Source organism: Dasypus novemcinctus, chromosome 30, assembly GCF_030445035.2.
Source record: "Dasypus novemcinctus isolate mDasNov1 chromosome 30, mDasNov1.1.hap2, whole genome shotgun sequence".
Lineage (NCBI taxonomy): Eukaryota > Metazoa > Chordata > Mammalia > Cingulata > Dasypodidae > Dasypus > Dasypus novemcinctus.
In genome coordinates this window covers 36,777,811-36,791,680 of record NC_080702.1, presented here as the reverse complement: position 1 = coordinate 36,791,680, position 13,870 = coordinate 36,777,811, and the positions used below count along the sequence as shown (strand labels likewise).

At 43.6% G+C, this 13,870-nt stretch overlaps 1 protein-coding gene across 1 annotated transcript in view; it reads left to right on the top strand.

Annotated features, from left to right (window-relative positions):
• Nucleotides 1-5,151: 5,151 nt before the first annotated feature.
• The window catches only part of LOC131276794 (olfactory receptor 7A10-like), a 35,933-nt gene continuing 27,214 nt past the window's right edge, over nt 5,152-13,870 (top strand). Inside the window, exons 1-2 of the mRNA XM_058290365.2 lie at nt 5,152-5,232; nt 5,541-5,625. Of these exons, the coding sequence (XP_058146348.2) occupies nt 5,152-5,232; nt 5,541-5,625 (166 nt within the window). The remainder of the gene's footprint in view (nt 5,233-5,540; nt 5,626-13,870) is intronic.

Sequence of the window (13,870 nt, the reverse complement as noted above, 5' to 3'; positions counted from 1 at the left end):
GGCCCTTGACGGGGGCTCTCAGGACTGGAGGGTGCATGGCAGAAGAACTACTGCGGAGACGAGGTAAACACGCAGGTCCAACTTTATTGAGGAAGTGGCTACAGTTTTATAGGGGCTTGGGAAGGCTGATTGGTCAAAGCTTATGCCATGTTCTGATTGGTTGCCGCAAGCAGTTACTGGGGAGAAAGGTCAGTGGGAAGTACTGGAAGGGGGAGGGTTGGTGGTTAGGGATTGGCTGTTGTTGTTGCTGGGGGAAGTGGCAGGGTTTAGGGATTGGTGGCTGCTGTTGCTGGGGTAGAGGGCAGACTTGAGTTTCCCGCCTTGCGCCTGGCTGTTGCTGCTGTGGGGGGGGGGGAAGGGCAGACTGGAATTTTCTGCCCTGCGCCTGCGCAGGGAGAAAGAAGAAGAAGGGTGTTGCCTCATAAGGCATCATGTGGTGCTATCCGGGAGGAGGGGCGGCCGCGGAAGCATGGCTGCGGAGAAGGGGAGACCCGAGGGCACTCTGCGCCCGTGCCGAGCTCCCTTCAGGGGTAGCGGTGAGTCCAACCAGTCACCCTATTATGGGGGCAGTGGCTTGGAATTAGGCCTACCGTGGCTGCTCCCCTGCCAGGACAGCAAACCACACTTCAGCCCGAGGGATGACCGCATTTCCCCCTTCTTTTCAAATAAGGGCCAGGATGGCAGCAGCAACAAGTAGCGGAGGCCCAAGAGGCAGTAAGCAATGAGGGAAGCGGGGCTGAAGAGGGAGGTGAGTATGACGGGGATATAAATGTACAATTTGGGGGGCGGTATCTTGCCATTGCAAGCAAGGGTGTCCAATGTCCAATTCTCGTTGATCTCGGTGGCTATAAGGTCCATCTGCTGTTAAAAGTCCAGGATGACAGTGCATTACAGGTAGTTGATCTCTTCTTGGCGGCGAAGAGTGGCAGAGGCAGACTGTGTGATGGTCTGGAGGATCGCAGCTGTCAGGACAAGTCGCATCAGGGCACCAGCGGCGGTGGTGGCGGCAGCGTTGGGAGTGGTGGAGACGTAGGCAAGGACAACAAGAAGGCCAAAGTCTCCACGGGTGTGAGAGAGGCCGATGTTAATGGGGCGGGCCGACATGGGGCGGCCCAATCTGCAACGCAATGGGGGTTCAAGCAAAAGAAAGGAGGGGGGCGGGGGACGAGAAAGGATGCTTTGGATGGCTGAGAAGAGGAGTGAGGTCGAGACAGGAGGAAGCTCCGCAGAAGTATGGGGAGGCAAAAGCAGAAACGTTATTAGATGCTAGAAAGCAGGCCGCGGGCCAGGGAAAGCGGGTTGTGGGCCGTTTAGCGGGGCTGGAGCTGTTTGAGAGCGATGGCGGCATGGGGGGCCACGGTTACAGAAGACTTGGGGCACCTGCGGGAAGAGTGAGCAGGAAGAGGTCGGGTAGGAGGAGGCCAAGAAGATGAAGTGGGGGGGGTGTCCTTGGCAGTGGCGAGTCGCTGATAGCTGACCTGTACGTATGTGCTAAAAATTGCATTAGCCTGATCCTTGGCGAGTTGGATGATCCTTCTAATAGCCCATGGTCCGACTGCCAGTGCGAAGAGGACAATAATTAGGGGGCCTACGAAAGGGAGGATGTAGGGGAGGATGCCATTGAATCCCCAGGAGAAGCCTCCTTGGGATTCTCTCTCCCTTTTTCGATTTTCCAGACTGGCCCTGACTTGGGCCAGATTGTCCTGAATGAGACCATAGTAGTTAGCATAAAAGCAGCACTCCTCGCCGAGAGCGGCACAGAGGCCTCCCTCTTTGAGGAGGAGGAGGTCTAACCCCCTACGATTTTGAAGAACCACTTTGGATAGGGAGTTAAGTGATTTTTCTGGGTGGCAGATGGATGTTTCGAGGCGGGCTAAATCCTCGTCGACGGCTGCCCTGGGAGATGAGAAAGTGAGAAAGCGGTGCTGTGAGTGGTTAAGGCTGCAGGTGCCAGCTCCTGCAAGACCTAGAAGAGAGGTGATAGTAATGGCGGTAATGATTTCTCTTTTCTGCACATGGACTGGAAGAAGATTGTGCTGCCAGGAATCAAAGAATTGGTTATTTGTATGATAAAAAACCCGGGGGAGTATGATTGCGAGCACGCAGGTTTCATTGGTGGAGTTAAGGGTGCCGACATTAAGACATGGGGTGTGACCTGTGGAGGAACACAGCCATCTTGTATTATTAGGGGGTAAAAGAAATTTTGAGGTTACGTTAGGGGTGTCTGTAAGGTTGCAAAGTGTCTTCATGGAGGGATGAACAGCGCCTCCGATTCTGGTGACGCAAAGCCCGCTTTGAGAGATAGATTGGATTGTCAGTCCTACCTTTGTTTGGTTCCAATTACAAGAGGCGGGATTGCTGCTATCAGAAGATTGGTAAGAGGCGTTGGTGGCTATGGCCTCGTAGAGAGGAAGTGAGGGGGAGAGGCATAGCCAACAGCTAACGGTAAGGTTAGAATTGGAGGAGTTAAGTGTACGAAAGATAGCTTGGACTAGAGACAGAAGCGGGTTATGGATCTGGAGTGGGGGTAGAGGGGTAGGAGGGGTACGGACGGGATTAGAGGATTGACTGCTGGAGGTTATGTAGGAGGGAATGGTAGATGGTGGAGGAGGAGAAGGAGGATTGATGATTGGCTTTGGCATGAAAATGGGCGCGCCAATTTATAAACTGGCCAGGCGTGAGGATGGCATGGGCCAGTTGGAGCCAATCGAGGGGGATGCACAGAAGGATGGACATCTCCTCTAACAAATGCTGAGCATAAGGGCTGCCTAACCCGTCCTCCTTAACGGCCTTACGGAGCTGCTTAACACTTTCCACATCATGTGGGTACCAAGGAAAGGGGCACTGAGGGGTGGGAGTTACGTTAAGGGGAAAGCAGGTGGTAGGAGGCGGCAGGGAGGTAGGTGGAGGTGCCCCAGCGGGGGAGGAATATGGGTCCAAAAATAGGCTAGAGGGGGCCGTGCGTGCAGCAGCTTGCCACGGATCGGATGGAGGGGGCTGCCAGGGGGAGGCGGAGCCGGGGGGGGCCGCTGGCGTGGAGGGCGCGAGAGGAGCCATTGCCCATACGGTGTTACAAAATGGCTGCAGGCCGTCCCCAGTAGTACTACAAAATGGCGGCGGGCCACAAAATGGCCGTGGGCTACAAGATGGCCGCGGACCGCTTTGAGAAAATGGCGGGGCAGAAGCTTCCGGTGCCCAAACGGTGCCACAAGATGGCTGCGGGCCGCCCTGCGTGGAGGGGTAAAATGGCAGGGAGGGAGCTTCCGGCCCACCCAGGCAGGAAGTTGTCGGGGGGAGGGAGGGGTAAAAGGACCTCCCCTTTTCGAGCGAGGAAGAAGGCGGAAGTCCGCCATCTTGAGAGTGCCTCCCCTTTTCGGATGGCGAAGAAGGCGGAAGCCCGCCATCTTTACCAGCACTCGGCACTGCTAGATTACACTGTTTAGGGGGACAATTTTCAAGCCCATTATTAAGGCGCTCGACAAGCGACTCAGAGTCAGAGTCGGAGCTGGCATCAGGATCCCGATCAGGGTCCCGGTTAAAGTCGCTGTCCTGAGAATCACGGCGGCGGCGGTGGCACGGCTGGGGGGAGTCAATTGTAGGGGCGCCTTGAAGGCAGGAGCGGATGGTAAAAAGCGCCCGTAATAAGCCAGGAGGGAATCTTTTACCTTCCTGCTCCACTGCAGAAGTGACCCTATCTATAAGGTGAGTATAGGTATCCGGGTCCCAGAGCTGACACGTGGTAAGCCACGGATTAAAGGGGAGAAGAATGTCCCAATATACTTGGAGCTGTTTCAAAGAGATCTTACACCGGTGAGTGTCTAGGAGACCGGCGAGGGCCCGAACTTGCAGGGCTTGCTTAGCAGAAAGGATGTTACCCATTGCTAATGGCCTTTTGGAGCCAATAAGAGAAGGGGCCCTTACCTTGAGAGCGCGGCAATGGGAGCCGAGGGGCATGGTGAGACACGGGGTCGGAGCCGGTGGGGCTCCGATGGTAGTCGCGGGCCAAGAGAAGGCCCCGACGAGGGGAAAGTGGAACTAAGAGCTCCTTAGGGGAAGAGGAGAACAACGAGCAGTGGAGCAAGGTGAAGGGGGTCCTTACCTGGCCCCACGTTGGGTGCCAGCTGTGGCGGCTTGCTCGGTCGGTGGCGGTGGGGTCTGGCTGCGGATGAGGGGTCAGTCAGGCTTGGGACGAGGGGTCGGTCCAGCTTTGGACGAGGGGTCAGTCTCACAGGGGTTGCGCGGTTCGGCTGACGGGGTCGCCCGGTGAAGCCAGTGACGAAGGGGTCACCCGGAGAAGCAGGCGACGAACTGGGGACAAGGGAGGCCAGGCCCTTGACGGGGGCTCTCAGGACTGGAGGGTGCATGGCAGAAGAACTACTGCGGAGACGAGGTAAACACGCAGGTCCAACTTTATTGAGGAAGTGGCTACAGTTTTATAGGGGCTGGGGAAGGCTGATTGGTCGAAGCTTATGCCATGTTCTGATTGGTTGCTGCAAGCAGTTACTGGGGAGAAAGGTCAGTGGGAGGTACTAGAAGGGGGAGGGTTGGTGGTTAGGGATTGGCTGTTGTTGTTGCTGGGGGAAGTGGCAGGGTTTAGGGATTGGTGGCTGCTGTTGCTGGGGTAGAGGGCAGACTTGAGTTTCCTGCCTTGCGCCTGGCTGTTGCTGCTGTCGGGGGGTGGGGAAGGGCAGACTGGAATTTTCTGCCCTGTGCCTGCGCAGGGAGAAAGAAGAAGAAGGGTGTTGCCTCATAAGGCATCGTGTGGTGCTATCCGGGATGAGGGGCGGCCGCGGAAGCATGGCTGCCGAGAAGGGGAGACCTGAGGGTACTCTGCGCCCATGCCGAGCTCCCTTCAGGGGTGGCGGTAAGTCCGACCAGCCACCCTATTATGGGGGCAGCGGCTTGGAATTAGGCCTACCGTGGCTGCTCCCCTGCCAGGCCAGCAAACCACACTTCAGCCCGAGGGGTGACCGCAGGCTTAGATCTCACAAAACTGATGGATGCAATTCTCCTGGTTGCAGTTGTAGACTCTCTCGTTTCCCTGGAGTAGTGGTTGACCATCTTCATCTCCCTGTTACCTGACATTCGTGTGGCCAATGAACTGGACAATATGTGTTGCAAATCTGCTGAGAATCAGGGACAAGTTAGCAAATGGACAGTCCAGAGATTCGATCTCCTGAGCATATACCGATAACAGAACCAACCACAGGAATAGTAAAAGTGACAGAAGAGGTATGTATAGAGGGGTCACATCTGAGTCCAACTCCATCATACTCAGGAACACAAATTCCAAAGAAGGTATCACTGGCAAGGCACTGAAATCTGGAGCCATCTGCCATGACCATAGAACATGTTTGTCTCCATAGCCCTCAGGAGCACCACCACCTGGGGATTTATCTGTTTTATCTGTCTCTGGAATCCTACTGAAATCTGCATAAGTGCCACTCCTTGATGATCTTTCAACTCACTTTGAAGTCTATTAGTCATATAAACTCATTTGTCTTTACCATTTCCCACTTTTATTCAAGGTCTTTTTCTAGTTGCATTACCAGCTCATGCTTGGAAGTAACCCCTTGGTGCCAGAGATGCTCATCCCTGGAAGTCATGTCCCATGCTGGGGGGAAGGTAAGGAATTTACATGCTGAGTTTGGCATAGGGAGTGGCCACACTTTAGCAAAATAGATGCTCTCACAGGGTAACTGTTAGGGATCCTGCAGCTATAGGCCTAGTTGAAATTTCAACCACACAGGTTCATATGCATAGTCATCAGTATCAAGGGTGCATCATTGGACCATCCTTCTTCACTTATCTTTGCCCTTGAACTTGGAGGATTGTTGCTGTTCCATTGGGGAATGTGACAGAGCTCCCCTGGATGGGAACTCAGCACTCCCTCAGTTGTGTGTTACTCAACTTACTTTGACAATACCCAGTGAAAATTGAACATATTTATATACCTTATATACATGTTGTTGAGAACACGTTCCCCCTCATACATCCCCCACCAAAGCCACCACACACCAGTGATCCTCCCCTGCCATTGTTGAACCCTTCTGTGATCCAAAACTTGTTAAAAAATGAAGCCTAATATATTGCCGAACTCAATTAGTAGGAAAATGAAATAGTAAAGATAGGTTTAAAGATTAGAAATAGAATACATAATAATTTAGAAAAATTAAAATAAAATAAAAATGTGGATTATAAAAATTGAAAAATAACATAAAACTTCATTTTTGACGTTTTGCCTTTCATCACTGTAATAGATTTTGCCCTGCATGTACACAGTGCAAGGCAACTCTTCCATTCTTTCCTCAGTGTCTATATAATGTTTTGAAAAATTTTATTATGTCTACAAGAAAGTTTTAGTTCACAATAAAGTCACATGTAGAATATAGGGGCCTCCCATATACCCAACATCAAACCCTTTTCCCTTTTCCCCAGCAATCATCTTATTACATGTAAATGTTATATTTGTGACAGCTGATGTACAGAAATTGAAACAAAGTTACTAACCATGGTGCCATTATGGTTTACATTTTGGTTTATATTTTAAACTTTCATAAATTTTTGCATTCACTTTTTGTACAAAGGTGGAAAATCCTCACAATTTTCTGTGAAGTCAATCAGGTATTCCAGCTTGCTCGTTCTGGCACTTTATTCAATGACCAAGCGATATATAATGAAACTGAAATTATGAGTGGTATTACATTCACTAGGATCCTTTTTTCTCACTTTAAGAATTTATTTTTCATTTTGATAATTTCAACAGCTGAGGGCAAGTATAAAGCATTTACATTTGTCAGTCTCACCTCTCAGTAATGTCCTTAATTATGACACATGTCTTAGAGTGCATCTTATTTCCTCTGTTACACAAAACTCAAGGGTAAATGCAACGCAATCATGTAGATTCAATAGTATATGCCATATGTACTTACATTTTTAGCGTATTTTTGCAGAGAGTGATATTCGACCTCTTTCAAAATTCCCAAAGAAATTTCCCATTTCCTTTTGAATATACCTAGTTGGTATTATGGTTATTAAGAAAAGATGTTTTGTTGACCATGTCACCAGTGAGTGATGGTGGATGTTGCAACTCTGCCATGTGTTCCTAGGCTCCTAATTACTTTGAAGTTCATCCTCCTCCTATTTTTCTCTCAAGAAAATGACCTTTTACTTAATCAGTGAAATTTTAATCCTCTTCAAATCTTAAAATAAGTGGTAACAAAAATGACCCATGCTGAACTGAGAGTTTAATTATGTTCTCATGGAAAACAAATTTTATTCTTGAAAAATCTGTAAATGACTAAATAAAAAGTCAAGCAAATGTCTTTTATTTATGAAACTTAAGTGCAGTTTTGGGCTTTGTTTAAATGTAATACTTAAAGAGAGTCATTAAAATATATATTATAACAAAAGACACATCCGTAAATTAAGTGACAGACAAACACTGGGTTACCAAAAAAAATAGGAGACATGATTGTTGGCTTCAAAACTTAAAATGTGTCTTATATAGAAAGAGGAGAAGACTCATTTTGTGTGAGCTCTGTTCTGTTCTACTGTGTTGTATCATGTAAATTCAATATTAATTTACTGGGACTCTACAATGTGAAATTTAGAAAAGGTGAATGCTTTCAATTGATGAATAATTGTAAAGAGTGGGGAAGTCAGAATAAAATCATACACGTTCAGGGAACACTACTGAAACAAGTCACAGAGGAAAGCAGTAACAGAGTTTTTTCATCATTTAGCATACCATAATAATATAGCCAGGGTCAACGTGTGTATATATCAAACACAGGAGCAGAGACTCTCCCACTGCTAGGACACGAGGTTCCAAGGGAAGCAAATGAATAGAATATGAATATTGCATGAGAAGTTCTGGGATTTCATCTCCTAATGTTTTCCAACAGTCTCAACATTCTATTTTCCCCTCACGTGTAAAATTTAGGATTTTACACATCACTAATAATTTATTTTGTAATAAACTTAATATTTTAGAACAGTGTTATATTTACAGAATAATTGCAAGGGGAGTAAAGAGGGTTTCCAAGAATCTCTCACCCACTTTCCCCTATTCTTAATAGCTCCCATCCAATATAACACATTATATTTATTTGTCATAAAAAAAAATTCTTAGGTCCTTCCTGGCAGTAACAGCTTCTCAGAATCTCCTCAGTTTTGGTGACCTGGATATTTTTAGACAAGCCGTTTGGGTATTTTTTTATTTGTTTATTTTTTGAAGATATATAGATCACACACAAAAAATGTTACATTAAAAAATTAAAGAAATTCCCACAAAACCCACACCCACACCCCCACTGCTGTCACATCAACAACCTCTTTCATCATTGTGGCACAGTTATTTCATTTGGTGAATAAATTTTGGAACACTACTGCACTGCATGTACTATAGTTACCTTGTTATTTACACTCTAACCCAGTAAAGTCTTTGGGTTATGGCAATACATATAAAGTCCAGCATCTGTCCCTGCAATATCACTTAGGACAACTCCAAATCCTGAAAATGGCCCCCATCATTGTGGCCATGTTCTCCACATAAATACTACAGTTTCTTCCATTACTATTCACAATATTTCTGTAGTAGAATATCAGTAAGTCCACTCTAATGCTTATTTTATTCCTCCATCCTGTGGACCCTGGGATGGTGATGTCCAGTCCACCTCTAAATCAAGAGGGGTCTTAGATCTCTCATGGCTGATGGATGTGATTCTCCTTGTAGTTGTAGGCACTCTCGTGTCCCTGGTGTGGTGGTTGACCATCTTCACCTCTTTGTTAGCTGCCAGTTGGGTATTTTGTAAAGAGTCCATTAGTCCAAATTTATCTGATAAACTTATCATGACTAGACTGGGTTTATGGGATTTGAAAGGAGACATGAGACATAAAATGCCGCATTCATCACATCATATCCTGGGTGCATCCTGTCAATGTGACTTGTCACTGTTGATCTGACCTCGATCAACAGTGTTTTGAGGTTCCTCCCTTACAAAGTTCCTCATTTCTCTGCCTTCCATTCATAACTTTGGAAAGTAGTCACTATGTGAAGCCCACATTCAGAAGTGGGATTTTTCCTCCATGGACTTGAGAGAGCAAATCTGCATAATTTTTGGAATTCTTCTAGGAGATAGAGCTCTTTTTTAAATCAACAATTTGTTTATATCAATATTGACTCATGACATTTAATTTTGGGTTGTGATACAGTGTAATTTTATTTTGTTGTTTAGTTTATTCCAATTTGGCCATGGGACCTCTTTCAGCTGTGCCCTTTGTCTATTTGATGTTATCCCCATCACTGAGGATTTTATTTTATCACCCACATACTTTCTGTATCTACAAGATGCTCCAGGCTCTTTTCATATATTTCTTGCCAAAAGTCCTGCAGTCAACTATTTCTCCAAGAAGATTCATGCTTGAGAATGGCATTCAAATTCAAACTCTGGACACTGTAAGGTCCTTGCTACTGGGCCCTATCCAGGGAGTTCTTGAGGAAATACATGTGTGTACGCTATCCTGTATATATACACATTCCTCTAAATATTTCTACATGCAACCCATGTGTACCTATATTTACCTACACAGCAGTTAATACTGATGTTTCTAACTCTAAACCAGTAACACAGAACAGTTCCAGTAACTTCCTTTTGTTTATCTGTAACCTCCCATGCTACAGTGAGAAGCATGTTCCCATATCTGCCACCCATTTACTTCATTGCTTGATACCATTGTACATGTAGAGAAGTAAAAGTATTGTTAACCCATACTTTAGTGAGATACAACTTGATCAACTAGAGTAGTGTTCTTAAGTACAGTGTCCATTGACTTCACCTTACAAACTCCATTCATATACAAAATTAATATTTCAGCAACTTTCCTCCATACCCTTCAGAGAGGGCATTTCATACATTTATTATACAGTTAGTTTTTTGAACATTTTGCATACCTTGAAAATGAATTTTATTTTCATACATTAATGTTCCCTCTTTGTGTTGTCAAGGTCAGTGGGTTTTGACACATGCATAATGTCATGTAACTGCAATTAATATTACAGAATAGTTTCACTACTCTAAAAATTCCCTTCTACTTCACTTATTCAGCCCACCTGCTCCCTCCCAAAAGCCCAAACAACCCGTGATCATTATAATGCCCCTGTTGTTTCATCTTATCCAGAATTTCATAAAATAGTTTGATATACATAAGTTGCATTTTAGACTGGGTTCTTTAGCAACAACCTTTTGAGAATCACTCTTGTCTTTTTAGTATATTTTTGTGTATGCTTGTTTGCAGTCTGTTTGTCATCTTGGTTAGATTCTCTTCAGATCCTTTGCCCATTTATAAATTGGGCATTTACTTCCTCATTGTTGGCTTTCAAAATTATTTGAATTTTTTAATACAAATATTTTATCAGATATGTGTTTTGCAAGTATTTTCCCGAATTGTCTTAACTTCCTTTTCATTCCCTTATCCATTTCTTTCACAGAGCAGTTATATTATATTATCATAGAGAACAACTTATAAATTTTATTCTGTCATGGGTTATGCTTTGGGTGCTATATCAAAACACTAAACACCAAACCACTGATCCCTTGATTTTCTTGTGTGTTTTATTCTAGAAGTTTTATGCTATGCATTTAACATGTAAGTGCATAATTCATATTGGGTTAACTTTTTTGAAATGTATACAGGCTGAAATGTGTACAGTCTGTGCCTAAATTACATTTTTGTTTGGCATGTGTGCATCCCATTTTTCCAGAACTATTTGCTATAAAGACCACGTTTTCTCCATTGAATTTTCCTTTCTCTTTTGTCAGAAATCACTGGACTACATTTGTGTAGATATATTTCTGGGTTCTCTAACAAGAGTTTATGTGTCTACTTCAACAAGACGACACTGTTGATTGTTGTGTTTTTCAGTAACTCTTGAAATCACTTATTGTGGTACCACAACTTTGTTCTTCTTCCTCAGTATTGTTTAGGCTGTCTAGGTAGTATCAGGTGGAATAAGACCTACTACTTTGATCTCCTTCTATAGTATTATATTGACTTTGTAGGTTTTTTGCCTTTCCATGTAAGCTTTAGAATTAGTGTATCAGTATCCTCAAAATAACTTGGTTGTATTTAGAAGTGGATTGAGTTGAATGTAAAGATCAAGTTTAAAGGAAATACCATTTTAGTAACATTCTGTCTTACAGACTTTAAAACAGAATACATCTAATCAATTAATTAGTTATTTTAAACTTCTTATAGTAACCTATATATAAACCCGAAATTCCCATTTTATCTACTTTCAAGTCTACAATTTGGTAATATTCAGTACATTCAGAATATTGTGCTACAATCACCAATGTCCTTTACATCAACATTTCATCACAAGGTAATAAAATGACAATTCAAAATAAAATAAATTCTGAGAAAATTGTAGAGGAAAGTATTGCCATGAGGAAATCTTTACAGTTACGGGCAAGGGTGGCTAGTGAGAAACAGCATCACAGGGTTGCAGGACACTTCGTCTTCCCTGGTATTTTTAGAAAAAGAACACTAGATCTATCCGTATATAATAAGAAATAATTAATTTAGTGTATTTACAAACTGTTAGGCCCAGGGCTGCTGTCCTATACTTCACTTTCCCTTAACAACCAGTCATTTTATCTCAAGACAAAATTACCTTCTTCATGCTTAAACAATAAAAACACATAAATAAATACGCTCTAAAATTGTTTTAATAAAAACAATAAGATACACTCTACATATGAAAAGTTATCAAAAAGTTTTTGGAAATTGTCTCCAAGTAAAATTTTTATAACATACAATTATTGGTAACATTAAACAAACTTGTCAGGATAATGGTTCAGTTTTGTTATATGCAAATACAGTTTTTCTTTATTTCAAATACTACTTAGTAGCATGAAATGCTAAAAACAGTTTTTTTGTTTTTTTGTTTTTATTTTGGAAGCTACTTGGCAGGGAGACTGGCTTCTATCAGAACTAAGCCATTAGTTTATCAGGACTAAGCCATTTAAGTGCAGGCTTACAATGCAGTTAGCATTTTTCTACTTTGCTATCATAGAGTTGTCCTGTTCAAAAGTTGTAAAATTTTAACAGCACTAATTTTAACAATGCAGCTATTTAGACCCAAATAGAATTAGCATGGGAACAAAACTGAGCATTACTGTCGTAAAGCTTTTTAACTTCTCCAGTATCTACACTAATTCTATCAGCTCCACACCATCTAGGTGGCATGGGGGTTACAGAGTTCCTGGAATATTTTTTGTTTTTTGTTTTTGTTTTGTTTTAATTTCAGCAAGCTCTTTAGCAGGATATTTTTTCACAAGCATGGTTTCACTGGCAAGCACGCTATTTAGCACATCTCTTTGTGTGGGATATTGTGTCTGAGATTTAGTTTTTTTCAAGTTTCTGTGCTTTTGCTTCAGTTGGAACTGTTTATGTGTGTTTTCTAAATTCTGATAGAAACAAAATGTGAATAAAGCTTAAAATATTGTTAAAATAGCATTTCTTTTTGAGTTGAACTGTGATTGGTTTTGTGGTGGGCAGCAACGATAAGAATTTTAGTATTTTGGATTTTTAGTTTGACGTAGTTTGGTGGAAAAAAGGAGAATAGAGGAGGAGGGTGGGGATAGGTCTGTTAGAGAAAGGGTGCCATGTGTGCTTTGAGGAGAAGGAACAAGAATTTGTGATCTGAGCCTGATTAAAATGTTTCTTTTAAGGATTGAGTCATGCAGTGGGGGAGCATTAAAAAAGAGAATGGGTGAACAGGTGGCTTTTTAAATGAGTAAAGTAAAAGAAAGTTTATAAAACTATTTCATTCACCTCCATATTGAGATTGAGGAGTGAGTTAAGGGCCCAGGTAATTTGGGAAGGGCAGAGTAAGTGGTTTCCATATTAATAAGAAAGGAAATTGGCTTACCTGCCACCATCAGAGTTACCTGAGGTTCTGCTTTGGAGTGGACATGGAGACATGCATGCTGCCTGGGGATCTTCAGTCATCCACTGCTACTCCCAGAAAGTCTAGAAGTTTGAATCTGCAGTTGGGTCTGTCTTTGTAACCAGTGCCCTCTTGCCTTGAGATGACTGGGGACAATCAGACTTCCAGTGTATCCCCTGCTTGCACAGTGGACACAGCTCTGGAGGAGCTTGTGCGTTTGGGCACTGCTTGTCCCAGTGCCCAGCCTTTTTACATTTGATGCATTGCCCCAGTCTGTTCTTGTTCACCTGCCTGGAGTAGCATGGCTGCTGGGAATTCTGGAGTGTGGAGGATTTAAGACTTGGCTTTTTTGGGGGAAATTCCATGGCTCTCACAGGGCTGTTGGCAGCATTTAATTGATTTAGGGTATTTGCATGGGTCTGGGCTTCAAGCCAAACACATTCTTTTCCTTCTGGGTATAGCAGATATAAAGAATGATACTTTTTCTAAGTAAGGTCACAAAAGAATGTTACATATGGAAATTGTTAGATAAAATGAGAAGGATGAGAGTAATAAGATCTGAAATGGTGTTTAACCTGGAAGAGATCAGAGAAGGAGAAGGGAACATGGGCACATATGGGGTTAGGTGAATCTGACTTGGAAGTGGAGTCAGGAGCTCAGGGAGTTTCTGAATGAGGGAAAAAAGCAGGAAGGGCAGAGGGGACTGGAGCAGCAGGCAGAGTGGGCACATAGGTAGAGGAATACATTTGTTCCCTAGATCAGAGGATGTATTTGATGAGATATTCATGGTGCAAGGAATGTTTCAGAGAGGAGAGTGAAGGAGGAGAATTGTAAAAAAATAAAAAATAAAATAAAATAATAAAATAATAAATAATAAATTATTTGTATTCAAAAATAGATAGAACTCAATACGCA